Source organism: Antennarius striatus, chromosome 16 (assembly GCF_040054535.1).
Source record: "Antennarius striatus isolate MH-2024 chromosome 16, ASM4005453v1, whole genome shotgun sequence".
In the NCBI taxonomy this organism is placed as follows: domain Eukaryota; kingdom Metazoa; phylum Chordata; class Actinopteri; order Lophiiformes; family Antennariidae; genus Antennarius; species Antennarius striatus.
Genome location: NC_090791.1, coordinates 10605881 through 10626846, shown reverse-complemented (window position 1 = coordinate 10626846; position 20966 = coordinate 10605881). Strand labels below are relative to the sequence as shown.

At 40.7% G+C, this 20966-nt stretch overlaps 2 protein-coding genes across 7 annotated transcripts; one reads left to right on the top strand and one right to left on the bottom strand.

Annotated features, from left to right (window-relative positions):
- Positions 1-6015: 6015 nt before the first annotated feature.
- Positions 6016-11345, bottom strand: ankrd40 (ankyrin repeat domain 40). Of its 2 annotated transcripts, XM_068336778.1 has the most exons (6): positions 10820-11345; positions 10039-10187; positions 9242-9871; positions 8649-8830; positions 8282-8444; positions 6016-8143 (listed from the first exon to the last, which is right to left on the bottom strand). In XM_068336778.1, exons 1-5 carry the CDS (start codon positions 10951-10953, stop codon positions 8301-8303), a joined length of 1239 nt encoding a protein of 412 aa, XP_068192879.1. In that variant the 5' UTR covers positions 10954-11345; the 3' UTR covers positions 6016-8143; positions 8282-8300. The 2 variants fall into 2 exon arrangements, with proteins under 2 accessions (XP_068192879.1, XP_068192878.1); XM_068336777.1 differs by having other exon boundaries at positions 6016-8444.
- Positions 11346-14765: 3420 nt separating this feature from the next.
- luc7l3 (LUC7-like 3 pre-mRNA splicing factor) lies at positions 14766-20106 on the top strand. Of its 5 annotated transcripts, none has more exons than XR_011038403.1 (11): positions 14766-14991; positions 15444-15510; positions 15599-15638; positions 15740-15884; positions 15962-16051; positions 16217-16321; positions 16411-16572; positions 16737-17116; positions 17320-17582; positions 17743-18839; positions 19565-20106. XR_011038403.1 is itself a non-coding variant. In XM_068337401.1 (11 exons), exons 1-10 carry the CDS (start codon positions 14893-14895, stop codon positions 17928-17930), a joined length of 1539 nt encoding a protein of 512 aa, XP_068193502.1. In that variant the 5' UTR covers positions 14766-14892; the 3' UTR covers positions 17931-17963; positions 19565-20106. The 5 variants fall into 5 exon arrangements, 3 of the variants coding, with proteins under 3 accessions (XP_068193502.1, XP_068193503.1, XP_068193501.1); XR_011038402.1 differs by having other exon boundaries at positions 19562-20106; XM_068337401.1 differs by having other exon boundaries at positions 17743-17963.
- The last annotated feature ends 860 nt before the right edge of the window (positions 20107-20966 follow it).

Here is a 20966-nt window from a genome sequence, read left to right as displayed (position 1 = left end):
TGGATTAACCCTTAACTTGCAAAGTCGAGGCAAAGGAGACGAAAATCAGGAGTTCTTTAAAAATGTAACGATGAAGCAATTCCAGCAGCAACCTCAGTAATGTAGATATACATTTTAAATGAGTATAAAGGTACAACCTAACGAATAGATCCTATTAAACATTACTATGTGTTTATAGATAGATTTATTATATGTTATAAATATTTGTTTCTGTGGAATATTCCATATTAGGACCTGTTTTTGATGCATCTTTTCTAAAGTATCTTTATTGTCATACATCCGACTAAAATACTGTGCATTATTGTACCGTTTGGCAGCGTTCACAGTTTGAATCTGTCGCGACCGTCTGAACAAGATGTCATTCTCCAGAAGATGGCACCAAACTTACTTATTTGTACATCCGGGTTGGCTTCTGCAGCGTCAACAAATGATGTGACTGCTTTGAATGGGCGACACTATCAAACCATGTGAACTAAGGGTCACTGTAAACAATACAAATTATAAGCATTCATCATTCAAAATTATCAAATGGAGATGATCACAGTGGTCATTCTGGACAGCGGTGATCTCACCCATCATGAGAATGACACATTAATGGCAAGCTATAATTTTAAACATTTCTTTAATCAATATTCCAATTATATTAATTAGAAAATGCTGTTCCTATTGGATTTATTTTTAAGTTTTGTAAAAATTCAAATACACTACTGTATTGCTTTTTGGACGGAAGAGTTCAAGCAGGGAACAAATAGAAATGCTACTCACTTCAGGAGTCTTTAGGCATATGTTATCACAGCATTGAGAAAATCACATGTTCAGTCAGTTCGATGTCATGCTGCGAAACTTTGTTTTGTTGCCCCCAAACCCGATTCCAGGAAGCATTGCAGAGAAGGAGGCATCAGAACAAAACAAATAAAGTAGTAGTCAGGACGATCATGGACACCCAAAGAGATGTAAAAGAAAAAAAAAAAAAAAAAAGTGCTTCTGACAAAAGCTGGCATTTCGTCCAGGTTTGTGTGTGTGAAAAGTTTCATCCAGCCCACTAGAGTTAAACCTGGAGATCAATCACAACATACGAGATCTTAGGAACATACCCAGTTAATACTGCAGCCAATCAATGAAAAATCAATGAATTATTCAAAAAATAAATCAAATAGCTGATTGAACTAAATATACAATCAACCAGGTTTTCCCTTCTGACTAACCCAACAATTTTTTTACTTTGAGCATTCCATTTATTACTTCTCATTCACCTAAAAACATCAGAACACGCAACATTCTGCTGTACTGGATGTCTTGTGGTCTTGACATAACTTATAGGTATGTATATATATAGGAATCTTACTGATTCATAAACTAAAAATAGCAGCACTTCTAATTTCAAACATATGAGCATTCTGTGAAGCGTTCACTGGTGGCAGAGCTTTAAAGTTGGTTTGCTGGGTTACTGACAAACCAATCAAGCAAGCGACCACCCAACCAAGGAAGGATCCCGTCATAAAATCAGTGACCATCAGCAGTTACACACTGTACAGAGTAACAAAACTGTTATCTCTGGAGCAAACCTACAGAGAGTTATAAATTAATGCATAAGACCATAGGTTGAAATGCTAAAGAAACCAACAACTACTAATCAGTTAACCTTAACCGACCAATTGCATTTAGCACCTATCAAATGGTCAGTCTATCACTAACTTAAGAACAACTGAACATATAATGCATCCACACTACTGTGTATGTGTGTGTGTGTGTGTGTGTGTGCGTGCGTGCGTGTGTGCGTGCGTGCGTGTGTATGTGTATGGAAGTCCTGCTGAGCCTTGAGAGGCCCAGTGTCCTCCAGAATCACACTGTCTTCCTCTGCTGTCTGCATGAGCCTTCTTCCAAAACGTATGGGTAGATAGGAAATGTGAGAAAACACATACAGGCATTTATTTAAAGTTATTAGTGTTATTATTTAGCTTGTGATACTAGACATTTACATTCAGTTGCTTGAAAAAAATGAAAGTACAGGTTTCATATAGCATCTCAATCATTTGCTGCACAATTGCCTGCAAATGAAGCAACACAGTCAAGCTGTGTTTTCAGTGTCTGCTCACCCACTCAGGTCCTCCACCCCTAACTTTCACCCCTAGCCTGCATTCCCAGCATAGCCGACTCGGGCGCGAGGGGGTATGTCACATATTGAATAAAGCCACACAGAGGACCCCATGAAGGGAGTTCTAACAGTCTGTCTGCTGATCAGCACACGCATTGTCTGCACACAGACCTTGACTTTGACCTCTGTGCACCATCGCCATCCTTCTTGGCTATTCAAAACAACTCAAGTATGTCTCCATTGATGCTCATTTTCTGGCAATATGAAGATCTGCACCAACAAACAAGTTAAAGATGTTCTTTTCACTTTTATTGCAGTACAATAGTAATCATAAACTTAAATTATTAAGCATCTTTCCAACAACAAATAAATCCCATACTGTGTTGCGTTAATAAAGTTTGACATGCGTGATAATAGTAAAATTTAAAAAAAGCACATCAAATTGGGGACAGAATTAATGTGAAAAAAGTTGGAGAATAAAACAATATAAAAATTGCAATAGTGATAAAAATAAGTTAAAATGAAAGAGTAAATGGAAAACAGAGAGCGAGTGATAGAAATAGTTTATGCAGAATGCATCAATTCAAATGAACACATTTTGAATTTAGCACGGCAACAAATGTGAGCTAGAAGACAGTTTTCTTTAAAAAGGAGAGATACTTAGATGCTGAAGTAAAGAGAAATTATAATTTTTTTCTCCATTTTAAATTCATTTATGAGGTTCCGTGATGTCTGCCAGTCTTATGTTCCACAGCTGTCAGCCACAATGGACAAAATAAACATCCTTGATTTTCTTTCAGTTGTTTGTGTGATGCTCAAGTAAACTAGCAGGAGATGATGTCAGTGTTTTAGAAGACAACAAGGAACATGGTAGTCCAAGTCCAAAAAAAAAAATCCGTTCTGCAGGGAAGTAAAATCTGAACTCATGTGCTCCCTCCCTTTTTGTTCTGGTTGATAGATGGAGTTTGGATTCACTGAAGTTGTTTTTGGGGAGAGCAGTAAATAATAATACCCGAAAGCAAAATTAAATTGTCATGACAGTAAATTAAATACACATTACAGAACATTTCCTTAATGGATTCTTGTTTTTGCAAATATTGCTTTCATAAATGCTTGAAGGAATCTTGGGGAAGGGTTGACATAAACGACACAAGAGAGGATTGAATGGTGAAGTTTGTCTCATTGGGCCTGATCACTGTCACAGGATTTTTTAAATTGTAAATCTGTTTGCTGTTTTGTTTTCTTGTTTATTTTGCCAAGCTTAAGAATTATTTCTTATATTTTTCCCTGTAGATAATTTTTTGCCCGTTTTGGAATTGCCAAGCCAAAGACAAGTCTTTACCCAAACCAGCAGCCTGCCAGCCTTCTGTCAGCTCATACTATGCATCTACTGTCCTGTCAACATCAAGCCAGTTTATTAGTTACCTAAAAAGAACCATCTGGTTCCCTGTGTGATGCTGCCCTGGACACAACTTCTGGGAAGCCCATCAGAAGAACATGTGCTTCCTCCTGATTTCTAAGAGCTCTTCCCTGTTCTCTACCCAAAAGCCACTGGAGCTCAAACCTGACCTCTGCTCGTGGTTTCCTGTTGTTGGTCTGGCTGACCTTCAGTCCTGCTGAACCGTTACCAGTCTCCAGTTCTGTTAACTCATCACCAGTCTTCTGCTCAGATCTCAAGCCCATGGGTTTCATCCTTCAGTACAACTATACTCCAGTTATGACACCCAGCCTGGTGGCTGTTCTCTGCATGACCGGATTGGAGTCTTACATTGAAATTTGAAATTGACATCAATTTAAAATAAACTTCTATAAATGGCAAATAAACATATTTTCCCTGAATGTTTATCCTTTCCTGCAATCATTCAGTACACTTAGTAGTTTTATTGTGCTGTGTATGCACTTGTGTTGCAAATAAGTAGCTCTGTAAATTTGATTTATGCAATTTGCCTGTTAGAGAGGGGCACAAATTGTACCAAGGGCCGGACGCCCAAAGCATGTACTTGTGAGTAACGTCGCCATCCGCCTCCACGGTAAAATGCTATTAGGGGTTCTTGACCATGCAGGTACACGGCTTCTCTTTGCCCACGGCTGAGGCCTGGGAAGCTGGTGGAGCTGGTTCCAACAATGACGGTGTTATGACTGTTCATACTAAGCTTATTATGAGTGTCTCACTCCAGAACAAAGGAGAGAGACACGTCCAGCCACAGCAGGACCCTAAGCTGCTTCCTCAGCTCCAGTCTAGACGCACAACATAACATGCCAGTGCTAGACATGCAGGCATACATGCTCAGCTTCTCGTGTATCCAGTGAAACGCACATATCCTGTTTTACATTCCTTTGTTCGTCTATTTCAATTGCACACAGCTATAAAAACATTTAACTTTCTAAACACCATTCTGCTCATATTATGCCACGTTTGCACTCACACAGACTGCCGGGTCCGAACATCTGCTCACCACATGAACACCAGTGTATTCATTTCACCGAAGAGGTTAGGTATCTCACAGATACAAAAGTGTGTCAGTGTGACCATAAGTTATGGGTTGTTTATGTTCTTTAAATCAGAGGGAGAACATAACAAAATGTACCATATTGGGTTGTTGTGCAAAAACAGGTCAAAAGTGAATAAATGACAAAACCACAGCTGGACACGACAACAGTGAGCCATCAACTGTGATACAGATTTTAGTGTTAGTAATGCACAGCAATGTCACAAGTAATTAAAAAATTAATAATCAGACATGGTGAAGGTTTAAAGGAACGGATAACACAGATAAAAATTGGCTAAAGACTCTGAGTTTGAATGATCTACATGATTACATTATTTGAACTGAAGGAGCTGTCTCTTTCTGCAGTGGCACAACATAAAATATTGAATATCCATACAATTCTCAGATTATCTTTCTTTAAAAAAGAAACATTAGGTAACAATTCTATGACTACATGGTAAAATAAAAATCATCTAAAGATGACAAATTGCCCAATAAAATTGGACAAACATTGCATTAGCGTTTGCCGTCCTCTAATCCTTTCGGAAACAAGCAGTAATGTAATTGTCTGTTAGGTCTAGTGAAGCGGCCACATGACGTTTGGCAGATACCTGTTGGATGAAAATGAGCACTCTTCTTAAGTATGCAAACATCAAATAATCTGTTCCATCAGCCCATAAACGATAATAATCCATTTTTAAAGTATTGCTTACATTGTCATTTTTATATTTCTATGCTTCTACTCTTCTGATAGTTTTACATTTTTTATGTCTGCAGTTGTCAGCCTTTAAATACAATTTTGTTTCAACATTTCAGTTTTCATTATTTATAGTTACCACTGCCTCCAGTTTTGCCAGGGTGAATTTGCAAACGTGTTGATGAACTATCTCAATACAACTTTTAACCTTTAATGTCGATGCCAATTGTTAAAGTTGTGGGGATGAATGAGAAACTTTCTCCGTTTCTCCCAGTGTCTTTTCTGGATAAATTGATGTTTTTAATGTGTAAAGCATTTTGTTATGCTTTTGATTTTGGATGCTTTTTGATTCCTTTCATGGCTGGTGTAAAACAATTTCATGACAGAAAATGTTTAGAACTGTTGTTATTCAGTAATCATCTTTTATTTAGCATAGTCTCTCATTGTCAAGAATAATGAAGATGCATCATCCAGTCCACTAATGCTATTGAATTTTCATATTCAAAAAAGCAGGTTTTGCATTACTTTAATAGACTTAACTACATAAAAGAAAAGGGCATCTTCTCTTCACAAAAGGTGGTGATCATAGTTTGAGGCTGAGCTTATTCAAAGTTTGCACGTCGTCGCCCTCTAGTGGTCGTGAGCTGAAACAAACAATTACAGAAGTACTCAAACGCAATAACACAGTACTAGACAGTACATGGACAGTTTACAAGAAAAAAAGAGGAAAGGGCTCAAGTATTTCACCATGCTTTTATCAAAGAACAGATACAGGTCTTGAGAACAAAGAAAACACAGCTTTAACAAGATTATTTCTATATTTCTACAAGTACACAGGACGTACTGTATATAAAAATATCACTCTGAATGCATAGGTTAAGTCAAACTGTATTCTGCTTTTTCTAGAACAATGAGTGACCTCACATGAATGTTAATCATCTCCTTTCCACAGAAGGAAAAAAAGAAGATCCTATAAAAACCTAATTCAAACATGCAGCTCACACTCAAACCCAGGGCACAAAACAGCCAAGGGGATCTTCTCCATTCATCCTTCCACTTTCTCCATCAAGTTCCTGCCTTAACACGTGGCATCACTCCACCTAAATGAGGGCTGAACGTAGCTTGAAACTCAATATAAGAACTTTTGATAGTCGTTCTGTCTGACCGCAAACTTTTTGCAAACAAATTCTTTATCCCCTTCCATCATTCTCTCAGATTCAACTGTAGAATCTCTGCTTGTCCCTTGACTGAACTTTTTCTTGCAGACTGATACTAACACAACAGGCCTAGCTGGTTAAAAAAATTAATAAAAAATATATCATAGAACATACAAACACAATAAGAGCTTCAGGTGTAAATGTGAACAGTAAACAGTTACCACTAGGTAATAATCTTTTACAGTGTCAAGCATGCGTAGTGTTCACCAACTGCAATGCTTGAAACGAGGCCCAGCATTGAGAATTAAAAGAAATCTAAAGTGTAGGTGAAAGCAGCATTTTACCTTCTGACACTTCACAGTCCAATTAAATCCTTAATACACAGTATCAGAATGACATTTCCTGTCAGTTTCCATTAAAGTCAGATGCCAACGTTCTGATTAACATACAAAGCAGGAACTTTTTAAAAATAAAAAGGTATATATGAGCAGTAGACTGGCCTGAGCAACCAACCTGAAGCCACATCTATTCCTGTTGCTTTTCAAAGATATCTATTCAATGTACATTAAGTAAATATCTGACATGATGTGAGGCAACAATAACCACAGCAGAGATCATGCTGAAGGAACAAGGAAGCACTAACCAGGCGTCACAAACACAGATCCACACAGCCTTTGCTCTCTTGCTTATGTCTTCATTTTTAATAGGATGGGTCAAACTTTGCCCCTCTCTTCTGTTTACTCTGCAGCAGGTGTCTCTAATGGATAGATGAGTTTTTGGTTTCTATTTCTAAACAGTCAGGCAGAGGGACGCTAAAGGAAGGCGTACTTTGACAACAAAAGTCAAACACAGCGATACAATCTTTGCTGGGACCCGAGGCTTGTGACAGTGAAGAGTACCTTGTGACTCAAATTAGTACAGAAAACTCAAAAATTTAAATAAACCCTTCATAGTTGTCAGTTTGTTATGCCTACAAAAGGTAAAGCGAGGCGAAGCCTCAAATAAAAATGTTTCAAAGTTACTGCAAATTAATCTCTATAAATTACTGATTAAATCAAATGCAAATAGAACAAAATCTTCCTTTTCCTCTGGATGACGTTGATAGTGAAAGCAGTACTTCCACTCAAACGCGTCCAACCCTTCATTGTAGATGAAAACACACCGTGTGTGTCACCATTTTAAAGTACTCGTAGCCCAGTGACTAAGCTTCATCTTGTGTCGGATCACCTCCACCTTCAGAATTAAGACGATCATGGATGCCCTCCATCCCAAATGCTTATAAGACATGGTACACCAGCTAGACTCCTAAAACACTCGATAGGTCAGTGTGTTAGAAGTTCACACTGTTGTGTGTGTGAGTCCACATCAGTGGACTGATAACGAACAAATCGTCAAGACTTGTGGAAATCCTTCCCATCGTCCTCGGCTCTATTTTTAGATCTTCCTCTTCTTTCCACTGTCCGCCGCCACAGGGATGTCGTGTTCGTGTAAGGCTGTCGCAGTAACCCAATCAAATCCAACCTGTAAGGAAGACAAGCTGATGCTCATCCCCCCTTTGTTCTCCCACCATGGCAACAGAGGAGGGGCTCAAATACTTCCGCACATAATCAGGGACACCATGCATTTGTAATTGCTTACAACTGGTTGGAAACACTAAAGCTGCAGGTGAGCCAAGAGGACAGGAAGAAGGTTATAGCTACAGAACCTGCAAAAAAAAATGAAATCCCAGTTAGAAACCTGGCAAAACACTAAATCCAGAAGAAGCTGTATCAAGGGCCTGGGCGGGCAGCGATTTGTAGTGGCTTAAGGGGAAAGCAGAGAAACCCATCGTAAGCGAGGAAACCTCAGGCTCTGTGGCAGCTCTAGTAGGTGAGGCGGGAGGCCCTCATGTTGTAACAGGGTCTGTCTGTCAGGCTCCCCGTCCCAGAGAAGAGGGATAGACCCTCGGCCTTCTCCAACACAACTTCCAGCTCTTGAAAGTCCTGCAGCCGAGCCACATCCTTGTCCTGGACAGTAGAGGAACACATTCCATGTAAACCCCATTCACAAAACATTTTTACGAGGCATTAAGTAAAGAAAATCCCGTTATTATTAAAAGCACAGCAGTGACATGTGTTGGAGTATTAAGACTGCAACAAAAACATAACAGATCCAATCCAACAGCTAATCCAACAGCTTCAGTTTCTCATTTTGTGCAGGTCTTCTTGTACCTTTCTCAACATGGTGTTTGGCAGCTTGCGGATCTTCTCTACGTGTTCAGAACTGATGTCTAATTCACGACAGCAGACCCTCAGGAGGGAACGATAGGTGAGTTCCTGGCGGTCCAGTTCCACTTCAATGAAGTCGTTCTCCCGTGCGTTGGGGTTCTGGATACGCACCTTCAACACCAGCTCTAGAGGACACACAGCGATACTTCTGTTTGTGCTGTTTTCAATGAGTTGATAATAATAATGTCTGAGTCTTTTGAATGAAATCAGTTTTATATGATTCTGTAAAGTAAGTAATGACCCTAGATATAGTTGAACCTGTTTCATCTCCTTTTCACAAAAGATTCTCTGAAACTTTGAACATCTTGTGTTTAAAAATGTGATGTGAAAAACTACAGATAGTGAAGATAGTCAAGCTTCTAGTGACAGTTAAGTCATCACAGAGAGAAATTACAGTACTGTACTACCACTAAGTATACATTTGGCAAGTCAGGTATGGTGACGTCTTGTTTAATGAACTTCACCTGATGCACTTTTGTGTATGTCTATGTATGGATCAGTTTAAGATAAAATAAAACACATGATCACACGCTCACCTTGCACATTGACAGGGAAGGTGCTGGTGAAGAAAAAAGGCTGAAAGGCCGGCATAGACCCACCATTCTGGCTGTAGCTCAGCTGCTGTGGGATGGACTGCTGTCTGCTCATGGCTGGGTTAGCGCCAGCCACCGAGGCCTGGACCTGACCCCCACCGCTGTTGGCCAGGCTGGGGCTCTTCGAGGGCAATGGGGGCGAACACAGGGTGCCATTGTGTGCCACTGTATGTGGCACTGCATGGTTGACTAGGTGCGGTTCGACTGACAGGTCCATGGGCACTGCACAGTTAATAGAATGATTGAGTGATGAGGCCGAGCAGGGTGACACACCGTTTTGTTCAATCACAGGAATCAGCTCCCCAGCATGGGTTTGTCGCTGGGTTGAGGGGTTTGGGGGAGAAGGGGCACCATCAGAAAGGATGCTCTGTGATTTCTGAGGCTCATGAGCTGGGGAAAGAGAGGCTGAATCAATCGGTGTGTCCTCACTGTCTTCTGCAGAGCCATTCGGCGTATGGTGCTGGCTCACCAGGACATCTGACTTGTTAGAGTACATGAAGGGTGGGTTAGACAGGTAGTTGGGAATGATTGGCAACTCTGGCTCCTTGACTTCAGGCATTTCCTCCACTTCAACTGCAGTAACAACGTACACAAAAAGAGGATTTTCTACTTTAAAAAAATTCTTAATCACACTGAAAGGTTAATGAACCTTGTGCAGGTTAGAAATATTCCGTTACATATCAATGTTACATTGACTGTGGAACAAACAAGATCAAAAGGGAAAGAAGTTTTTAGTTTACCTCCTAAAAGTCGTTTGATTTCCAGCTTGGAGGTGAGTTGTGAGGCCAATTCATCCTTAGCCGTCAAGATTTCCTTGTCTGCACCACAGGTGAGCAAGTAGGAAACTATGTGCTTATGGTTCCTCTTGCATGCCCAGTGAAGACATGTCCTGATGACATAATTGAAGCATGAACACAGTTTACTGGGCCAAAAATCTAACATGCTGACAAATATAAAATGTGCATTTATGACTAGAGGTCATTTATCCCCGATATAACATCCCAATTGAGTTGAAGCCATGTGTGACTGTGTGGCAAACCCAGTGGGAATTTTATTGCCTCTCGAGCAGAATTCAAATTCTCTTGCTACACTACTTTGTAGGCAGTGGCAATGGAGGTATTTATGCTGCATTCATGCCTGACAACATGGAATGACTGTGTTGTTTATCACTGATTCTGTAGTGACACGCAATGACTGTTCCAATGACACAATCAAGGTTCTGTCCTTTGTGGAATGAGGATGTGCTTGTTACATGTTCATCTTGTTTTGATGAACTCCAGTCACTATTCACTTCTCGTTATTTTGAGTTTGCTGGTACGTCACTTTACACTCCCAACTATTCCACAATTATACATGGCGGGTTATTTTCATTTAAAACCTGGCTACCAGTAAGTGAGCGCACAGCCTTGTTTTGTCCAATCAGATAACAGTGATCACTTCAAATGTAACAACGCAATGAGCAACACTGAACTTCTCAAGACAACGAGGCCAGTTTCTCGTTGATGTGGTCGAAACACTCACCATCCATTTATTTCGTTCTGTGAATTAACATTCACTCCACTTTCCACCAACGACCGCACTTCGTCGATGTCCCCGATGGCAGACGCCTCTCTTAGTTGCTCCTGCAACTGCTTATCCAACGAAGAGGTGGACATTTTCGTATGGACAACTAGCGCTGTGATGTCATAGGATAACTTGAAGCCGGTCGGATTAAACTGTCAGTGCTGATCAACTAGCGATCCCTCTACGAGTGCCACACAGATAAACTATGAATAGACTTGACAACCAACATTAGCTAACCGGCTAATAGGACCTACTGTCTAGCTTAACGAGGCGCTAGCAGTCTTTAGTGCTAGCTTGTGGCAGCAAACTGCTTCCTCTAATGCAACTTCGTGTTGATAATCAGTCTTTGGTTTATATTCTGAAACTTCCGCCCTCGGCATTCATTTCTCATATGTCACGATCTAGTCCCGCTCTCAACATGCATGTAATCCCTTGGTGGTGTCAGAGCTCCGTCGGAAGGCTGCCTGGAACACCGCCGCCTCATCTGGGGACATTTTAAGGTGTAACAACGGTGACGACAAACTTTAGTTCCCACATGAAAATAGACACGTTCCGGTGTAAATCCGCGTTTTATTAATGGTTCTATCCATTGGTGTGAACAATCAGCTCTAAAAATTTAATTCATGAACGCATAAGTGTGTCACTGTGCTATCATTAACTTGACAGTCACTGGGCTCTAGAAATCATTATTGGAAATTTTAGTCACACAATATTATTTTAAAAAATCAGACTATGTTTTGTTAATGATATAGTTATTAACTTTTAATTTTATGGAAAATCAATATCTTATACAGTCATAAAGAGACAAATGAGATAAGTTGTATATATGAATCCTAAATTTGTGGCATTTAAAAAAAAAAAATTGCATTGAAAGGAACACGTAGAAAGTAACTACTGTACCAGTCTTGAAAACTTTCCGCATGTCCATGGTACAAACTGTTATATAACCAGGATCCTATATATCCTGGTCACTCCCAAAGAGGACCTCGGCATCTTCATCTTTCCTACCTCCAGCTCTGTCTCCTGTCTTTTCGTCACTGACACTGTCTCTAGACCAAACAACATCGCTGGTCTCACCAGTTTTATACACCTTTCCTTTCACTTTAGCTGAAACTCTTCTATCACACATCACACCTTACAATTTTCTCCACCTGTTCCATCCTGCCTGCACACTCTTCTTTTCCTCTTTTCCACACTCTCCATTGCTCTGGACTGTTTGACCCTAAGTACTTAAAATCCTCCACCTTCTTGATCTCTTCTCCCTGTAACCTCACTCTTCCACTTGGGTCCCTCTCATTCACACACATGTACTCTGTCTTACTGCGGCTAACCTTCATTCCTCTCCTTTCCAGGACAAACCTCCACCTCTCTAGCTTCTCCTCCACCTGTTCCCTGCTCTCACTACAGATCACAATGTCATCCTCAAACATCATAGTCCATGGAGATGCCTGTCTAACCTCGTCTGTCAGCCTGTCCATCACCATAGCAAACAACATTTGAAGGATTTTTAATCGTTAGAACAAAATCAAAAATTCTAGAGGTTTTGGTGATACTGCGGTGCATCAAAACTATATTACTGCATATTACTGCATAAAATCCTTGAAAATACGTAAAAGTGCATTTGCCTTAGACCAATGACGTGCAGTCAGGGGAGACAGGTGAGGCACGGCCTCACCTGCCATAATGAGAGAAAAAAATGAAAAATGGAAGAAATTAAAATTAAATGGTTATATTTATCCAATGATGAGTATTATAAAGTTATTTTATATTCAACATCACCAATTTAGGTTATTTTTACTCAAAATTGCTGAATTTTCCCATTCACCGCTGAAATACAGAGCAGAGACCTGCGGTGAGGCTCCAGCCAGCCGAGCCTCACCATGGTTGATCAATGGCCTGGCTCGCTGTGCTGGTATGCTATACAGTGAGACCGTAATGCTATCTCACTATATGTCGCAATTAAAATGTTCAAACACGTTTGCTCTATGAAGTAAATTTCCATAATTTAGCTAATGTATTAGTGTCACTGGAAAAAAAACAAGGTCTATGTTGTGAGATAAAAGTCGAGTTTGCAAGATGTCATCACAGCAGCAGCACCGGCTCCATTCTCAGGTGTGGGTCGGTAATGCCTCATCATTGATGGTGTGTTGTTACTGTACGTCAGGTGGAGGGAACAAAGCAAACACTTCACCTGTAAATTAAAATTGACATGTGTGTGGTTTATTATTGTCTACTGTGTGAGCAACAGAGCCTGAAAATAAGTTTATTAGAAATTAAAATCTACTTTGTTCGGCGGCACCAGTTCTAAATGTTTCCAGACTTGAGATCTTTCTGCTTGGATCCATTGTAAAGTAATTACGACGCAAACTGTCAGCAATCGGAACGCTTAATGTGATCAAGTCAAGAGACATTGACACGATTGTCAGCGCACCGCGCTGTTTCATCCATTGTAACACATCTGGGACCGGCCGGTGTGTCGGATCACCCACTGAGCACTAAACTGTTTCACCTGGTGAATGGAGTACCAATGTGTCACCTGGTGAATGGGGCCCTTAGTGATTCAGCACACGTGTGTGCCAAACGTCATCAGTCACGTCTTTTCTCCATATTTGAAGCAGGCTCCGGAGCAGCGCTTCACACGGGGACGCCCACCGAGGCCGGGGCGTTTATCGGAGCGCCGGAACAAATCGGACATCACTACGTACTAGGAAGCTGAGCTGTCCGTCCGGCAGACCTTCATGGTGGCCCAAGCAGCAGTCAGGTCGCAACAAACATCACCATCGATCAGTCGATTGAATCGGTGATTCAATCGATGTCGGTCGCGCAAGTAAAGGCTCGTTCACTTTGAAGTGAACGACGGGAACCGGCTCCTCTGTGCCTCGGTGTCTGCGCTCAGTGCGCTCCTGCGCTGAGCAGAGGAGGGAAGGGCAGTTCTTATAGTTTAGTTTATTTATTGTTGCACTGAAGAGTAATTATTATTAAATTAATATTGTGTTTTGTTGCGTGTTTTTAAGGAATTCTGTGTTGCTTGACTTTACCTATGTATGTTTGTAAATCTAATTATGATGAGATCAGTGCCTCACCAGCCATGAACCTCACCGCACGTCACTGCCTTAGACATGTTATATGAAATAATTATATTCTGCTTAAAAGCGGTGATGTGTTGTCATTGTCAGTGTCCCTGAGTGTACAAAAGTTGAAATTTGACCTTCACTTAGGTTCCTCAAGTCAAGGTCATCATCTCATTTTCATCCCCTTTAGCACCCGAATAATGTGTTTTTTGTTTGATCTTTCTATCTGCAACGGTTGCGAAGATATTTGGTGGACATACGAACGAACGGACGAACACACGAACACTGACACTTGCAATACTCCACAGCTTTGAAGCGGGATGTAATAAATCCTTTCACTAACATCTAAATAGCTATATTCAAATAGGTATTGTGCTGCTCTTAAATTATCATGATTTACTTCCTCATCACTTAATAAAAACATTTCATATTAAAGTTCATTCATACGCGGCCGTGTGTACATTTGTGCATTTATTCAATGAAACAGTAATTTTACCGTCAAAATAGACGTCACTCTTACACTTCCGGTAATTTCCTTCAAAATAAAACGTGTTGAGTGTGTCAATTTAGTTAATTTTACGGTTAAAAGTGTGTATTGAATGTCAACATCTATTTTGAGCTAAAAAAAATCAGTATTAGACATGTTGTTATTGTTATTATCCATATTCCAGTCTATTTTCTGTCTAATTCAAATATATCTGATCAGAGATATACAGTACAGTATATGGACTGTGACGACCTCAAGCTCCAACTTAGGTTGTTGAATTTCACTTGAAGTGGCAACTTTTACTTCCGAGTCAGAGGTCAAAGGCGCTACTGCTTGCAGGCTGTGGTTGTGCCTGTACGGGCGTTGTTGTAACGGTGTCTGCCATTTTGGATAGTACATACCGCGCAGTGCATGGTTTGAACTAGCTACTCAATAAATATCTTATTTGACTGTAAGCTACACTTTCAGGAAAAATGCTTTCGGCAGCCCAACTACTCGATGAGTTGATGGGCCGAGATAGAAACTTGGCACCTGACGAGAAACGATGCAATGTGCGATGGGATGATGAGAGCGTAAGTTTAGCTTCCAAGCTAATGTTAGCCTTTTTCATTTTAGAAGCTAGCAGAACGTTACCAAAGTAAAGTATTTAAAATAATACCACGATGGAGGAATTGATAAAAGTAAAATTTGCAGATCAGTACTATATAATTACAACAGATATTGATCTACATCGTATGAAATTGCCCTATATAAATCTCAGTGTTGTGTAGCCACTCGTTTTAACGTTGGCACTAGGCATTGCTAATGCTAACAGAAGTGCCTTTGACCACCTCAAGGCGAGAAACCCTGTTATATTCCGTGATAGGAGCCGAAGCTTCTTGTATCTTATGTTCTTCTTCCCACCATATGTGCCTTTTTTAGTGGCACTACAAGGTTAACTGATGCTTTAATTCACGGCTTGTTAGCCCTGGGTCAGAGTTCTTCTTCCGGAGGAATTAATAGTAATTATCGCTGCCTTTTCCAGGTCTGTCGGTACTATCTGTGTGGTTTTTGCCCAGCTGAGCTTTTCACAAACACCCGCTCAGATTTGGGTAAGTCATGTGATAATACATTTTGTACAGCAGAAACTTAGATGTCTAAATTTTCCTTGAAAGTAATTAAATGTCAATTCTTTTACAGGCCCCTGTGAGAAAATCCACGATGAAAATCTAAGGACAACGTATGTTCTGATGATGTTTTTATTATTATTATTATTATTATTATTTGAAATAAATCTTGATAAGTGTACCTTTAAAAATATTTTGCCCACATTGTGTCCAGGTATGAGAAAAGCTCCCGCTTCATGAAGGAGGGCTATGAGCGTGACTTCTTGCGGTATCTGCAGTCCCTCTTGGCAGAGGTGGAAAGGCGCATTCGTAGAGGACATGCTCGTCTTGCACTTTCCCAGGCCCAGCAGAATGCAGGGGTTTGTGCTTAAGTTTTGAGTCGTAATGAATTTAAAACCTGTGCTTGGCACTGCAGTGATATTCATTGTTCACATAGGGTTCATGCTTGCAGGGCCCTGGTCCGTCAGGAAAGAATGATGAAAAGGTTCAAGTGTTGACAGAGAAGATTGAAGATCTGGTCATACAGGTTTGAGAAATGAGACTTTCATAACCTCAGTCATTTGATAGCTGGTGGAACAATAGGACATTGCTACCATCTAATTAAATACAAACTATTTTCTCAGTGATAACACCAGAAATGTAATTATTTAGACATTAGCTGTAATTACTTGAGACTATTTCTTTTTCTTAGATTGAGGAGCTGGGGTCAGAAGGTCGAGTGGAGGAGGCCCAGGGAATGATGAAGCTGGTGGAGCAGCTGAAAGAAGAAAGAGAGCTGCTCGGCTCCACTCCTTCGGTGAGTTTTTTAGCTCCAACTTTGTCCTTCTGGCCGCTTTTGTAACATTCGCTGGTGTTACCAATTCTTTTCCTTCTAAACGTACCCAGACGATTGAGAGCTTTGCCGCCCAGGAGAAACAGATGGAAGTGTGTGAGGTGTGTGGGGCCTTCCTCATTGTGGGTGATGCACAGTCTCGCGTTGATGACCACTTAATGGGAAAACAGCACATGGGCTATGCCAAGATCAAGTCCACTGTCGAGGAGCTTAAGGTATTGACATTATCACAATGCGTAAATAGATGAAATGTAGTTTTGTACGAGTTGTTCATTATTTTTGGAAAAATACTTGTCTGTATTCAGTCATCATATATCAAACATTTTTCCACTTTAACTGTTTAACAGTAGAAATGTGCATGTATTCTTTGAAATTTTAGGAGAAATTACGTCGCCGGTCAGAAGACCCTCAAGGTGAAAACCCAGCTCTCAGGAGGGATAAAGAAGACCGAGAGCGTGAGAGGGAAGAAAGGGAAAAAAAGCGCAAAGAGGAGGAAGAGAAGGAAAAGGAACGGGAGAAAGAACGTGAGAAGGAGCGAGAAAGAGAGAGGGAGCGTGAGAAGGAGAGAGACAGAGAACGGGACAGAGATAGAGACCGGGAAAGGGAAAGGGAGAGGGAGAGGGACAGGAGGTCACGCCGCAGCCACTCCAACAGCCATCATTCCAGTCGAGCATCGGACAGGAAGCGGAGCAGATCCCGTGATCGCCGGCGGTCTAGGAGCAGAGACAAGGACAGAGAGAGGGACCGTAAACGTAGCAGGTACGGGTGACTCCCATTAATAATTTTTTTTAAACATCATGTGCTTCCATCTTCACTGGTTGTGTAGCATAAAACACAACAGCAAATGTGTACCGCTGCATGAGAGGCATTACATATCAAGCTTTGTAGTGTTTTTTAAAATAGTTTTTTATGCATCTTTCACTGGTTTCCCATGTAAATCATTTCCCTCGCTTTCTTTACAGGAGCCGAGACAGAGACAGAGAAAGGGACAGGGAGAGGGACAGGGAGAGGAGGCGCAGTCGTGAACGCTCCGACAGGAAGCGTCGCTCCCGCAGCCGTGATAGGAGGAGGTCACGCAGCTCCGACCGGAAATCCCACCGTCATCGCAGTCGCAGCAGAGAGAAGGAGAGGGAGAAGGAGAAGGACAGAGAGAAGGAGAAGGAGAGGGAGAGGGAGAGAGAGAGAGAGAAGGAGAAGGAGAGAGAACGGTCATCAAAAGACAAAGGTGTGTACCGGGAGATTGGTTTAGTTTGAAACACATGAATTTGCTCTCAAGAAGTATTAAGTTGAGACAACTGATTCAATAATACCATAATCCTTATTGTGGTTAGTGAAAACCGTGGAGACACTTTTATCTTTTTGATGGTGTGTGTGTGTGTTTCCAGATCGTAAGAACACAGAGGAGAGGAGCAGCTCTAAGAAAGACAAGCACGCTGACGGCGATGCACCTTCCATCAAGGTTTTGTCAGAAGCTGAGCCGATGGAGACGGAGGCGGCTGCCTCCGCCTCCTCCCCTCTGCTTAACGGCCAACAAGAGCTCCTCCATTCTGAAGGTGACACTCAGTCCAATTAAAACTGATCTGATAGGACCTCAGATCAGGCTCAGGTAAGTGTGGCCTCCTCCTTGCTACCCCATGGCTCTCACCCCTACCCCAACCCTCTCCCTCAACCTCCCTCACTTTGTTTACTTTCAGTTTGATGCCTATGATTTTGTCTTATGTACTACATGCATATATCTTTATCCTGTTTTCGAACAGTGCATCATAAGTATGCACTGAAGATGAAGGACTAGCCCGATGAATGAGAAGAAAGTAGAAAACATTCACACAAAGCCAAGAGGGAAAAGCCAGTGTAGCCCTGAGCAAACATGCCCGGAGGTACCCTTGTTTTGTATCGGTTTATAACATAACATAGTTGTCTTTGTGGACACGATGGCAGAAAAATATTAACCAGTCCAATCAATTTTCCTGCCTGTGTTCACTTGTTTTTATTTTCAATTATTTACTTTTTTTTTTTACTCTGAAGTAGGAAAGTGTCATTTGTAGTTGCTGAGTTTTTACACTCCGTATGTGGAGAAAGCTTCAGACACTGTGTGTCTACATACATGTATCATAGGAATTTTTTCCTGCTGACATGTAAACACACAGATATCCTGCGAGCTATCATCAAAGGTGTGTGGGTGTGTGATATGAAAAAACAACAACAACCAAGCCATTTATTTTCATCATGACTCAAAATGCCATGGATTTGTTGTCCAGCTGACTGTGCCTGATGATGCCATGCAGTGTGTGTTTGGGGGGTGTTAAAGCACCAGGGGCCTTACGTCACTAACTAACTGGAGGGCAGGGTTTATCAAATGAATTGCAGCTGACTTCCCATACCTCACACAGCGTTGGTGTTTGTGAGCGAGACCACATGAGAAAAGGGCAAATTAAAAATCATGGATACTCTGACTGTCAAACTGTGCAGGTACTCACCCCAGGTACTCCTTTCTCTACCCACATCCATTATCTGAATGCTGTTGCCAGAAGAACAATTCTATATTTCTCCGGAACTTTAATTTAAAAGAAAAACTTGACTGTATATATATTTTCTTGTAATTATTTTTGTTTATACTGCTATTAACATTTTAGTGTGTTGGTGGTTGGTGTCATTCTGTTAAAGATCAGAAGCATATTTTAAATGCTGAGATGCACACACAGCCTGCTTGATATACCTATACCAACGGCTGAAGTTGTGTACAGTGACTTTCCCTGTTGGTCTGTGTTTCAAGACTAACATTTTCTCACAAACATGTCAAATTGAGTCCTTTGATTAGGTGTTTTGTTTCTGTCCTTCATTGGTCATATAATCGTTTCTAAAGATGTCAGGTGTTCTTTGGCGTTGGTGTCAGGAATATCAAACAGGGTTTCCAGTGTTTTTAAAAGATAAGGGTCTATTTTAGGATCTTGAAGACTTTATAGCTCTTGTGTGCAAAATTCTGATCGAAACAGGAGTTAAAACAAATTGAAACATGCAACCCATCAGGATCTTCTGGTAAACTCTTGTGTTTAGCATTTCGATAGCAGTTATTAGAAGTTTCTCTTGTGATTTTGCCCTTTCCTCTTGGGCTAAGTTGAGGGATATATTTGACTAATATTGCTGCTACAATCACTTGTTGTGGAGCCCATGCTAAAGTTGCATTTTGTGGACATTTTCACTCAGCAGGGGAAGCTGGGATATCTGGTGGAGGAAGTTGTGGAAGAGCGCTCCCATCCTGAACCTGATCCTGATACCTGGCTGCTTAAAAACAAGGTGAACCACAGATGTGTAGTGGCTTATTTAAAAACATGAACATACATGTGTAAATGAAAATGAATACATAAATTTTCATGTTCCATTACATGTTTATCTTTTGGCCAGTTGAGGGTTATTGTGGTTCATCTGATATACTTCTTGGTCTGGATATCAGCCGGACATCACTTTAAATACCAAACGTAGAAAACGTCGTCATGGGTTTTTGTGTTCTTACTTTGAAAATCTTTACACATCCTCCTTGTTTTTTGGCATTTAGTGAAAATGAAATAAAAACCGTGCTTGTGGTTTGTTTTGGTTTGTCAGGTCCACTTCGCTTCCTGACCTGATTTTTTTAAGTCAGTTGAACGCATATGTACATTGCTTGTCCCATGATGGGGCATGTCTCTTCTCCTCCACTTAGATTCTCATTGTAAAATGATTTAATTTTGAACAAATAAATTTTGAAGACTGAAGATTTGTTTAATTTTGCCCTGCTTTTAGTGTTGATGTTGTCTTGATGATTAAAGAAAAGGAATGTCTTGAACTTGAATGTGTCTTTTTTTTTCTTCTCCCAGCCAGACTTGTGACGGTCGGTTGGGACAGAAGTGTTTTATCCATGCATGGCTGTATTATACCAGATTTTGTGTGTGTGTGTGTGTGTGTGATCTAGACTTATTATTTTTAATTATTTCTATACATGCACAGTAAAGATAGAAACCAAATAAAGCTGCTACTACAATTTTTAAAAATAAGTTATAATGAAATTAGTTAAAACTCTATGGAAAGAAGTCTTCGTTTTATTAAATTACTTGACAAGTGGCCGCCAAGCCTTACACTCCCTGTTGTGGCACGTTTGGACTTTGATGACGAGGGATGTCTCATGGATGAAGACACCAGGGGCTTTGTGTACAGTAAGATCACATCTTCGAATCAGTCATCCAGCTACAGGCAGTAAACAAGGATTTATCATACTGCCTCATGACCTTGGAAAAGAAATCCCTGCTGGCACGGCTCCAGTTCCAATCGCACACAATCTTTGTGTGTTTATCATAAAGGGCTTATCAACAAAATCGGGTGCCTTTCCACACAAGCAGGTTTGTCCTGTTCTTTTAGATTAAATATTAGCATTCCTTTGATAACCAGAAGGTGAAATATGAGTCAGTAATGGTCAACAGAATCATTACTGGCTAAAAGCAGCTGGGGTAACTCGTAGTTCATCTTGTATGTGTACAGCCTAAAAATATACAGTATGAAATCATCTTAATGTAAATTAAAATCAGAATTCCATAGTCAACCTCCTTTGTATTTGAACAAGGGCCTGGTTTCTGCCAAA

What these genes read in the sequence shown, in the direction of transcription:
- ankrd40 (XM_068336777.1), bottom strand. Translation starts at nt 10,953, where the DNA reads ATGTCCACCTCTTCGTTGGATAAGCAGTTGCAGGAGCAACTAAGAGAG. An exon ending in CAGAACGAAATAAATGGATG is followed by an intron (nt 10,188 to 10,819) that starts GTGAGTGTTTCG and finishes TTATGTCATCAG; the next exon opens with GACATGTCTTCACTGGGCAT. An exon ending in AATCAAACGACTTTTAGGAG is followed by an intron (nt 9,872 to 10,038) that starts GTAAACTAAAAA and finishes TTGTTACTGCAG; the next exon opens with TTGAAGTGGAGGAAATGCCT.
- luc7l3 (XM_068337401.1), top strand. Translation starts at nt 14,893, where the DNA reads ATGCTTTCGGCAGCCCAACTACTCGATGAGTTGATGGGCCGAGATAGA. An exon ending in AAACACCCGCTCAGATTTGG is followed by an intron (nt 15,511 to 15,598) that starts GTAAGTCATGTG and finishes ATTCTTTTACAG; the next exon opens with GCCCCTGTGAGAAAATCCAC. An exon ending in TGCTCGGCTCCACTCCTTCG is followed by an intron (nt 16,322 to 16,410) that starts GTGAGTTTTTTA and finishes AAACGTACCCAG; the next exon opens with ACGATTGAGAGCTTTGCCGC.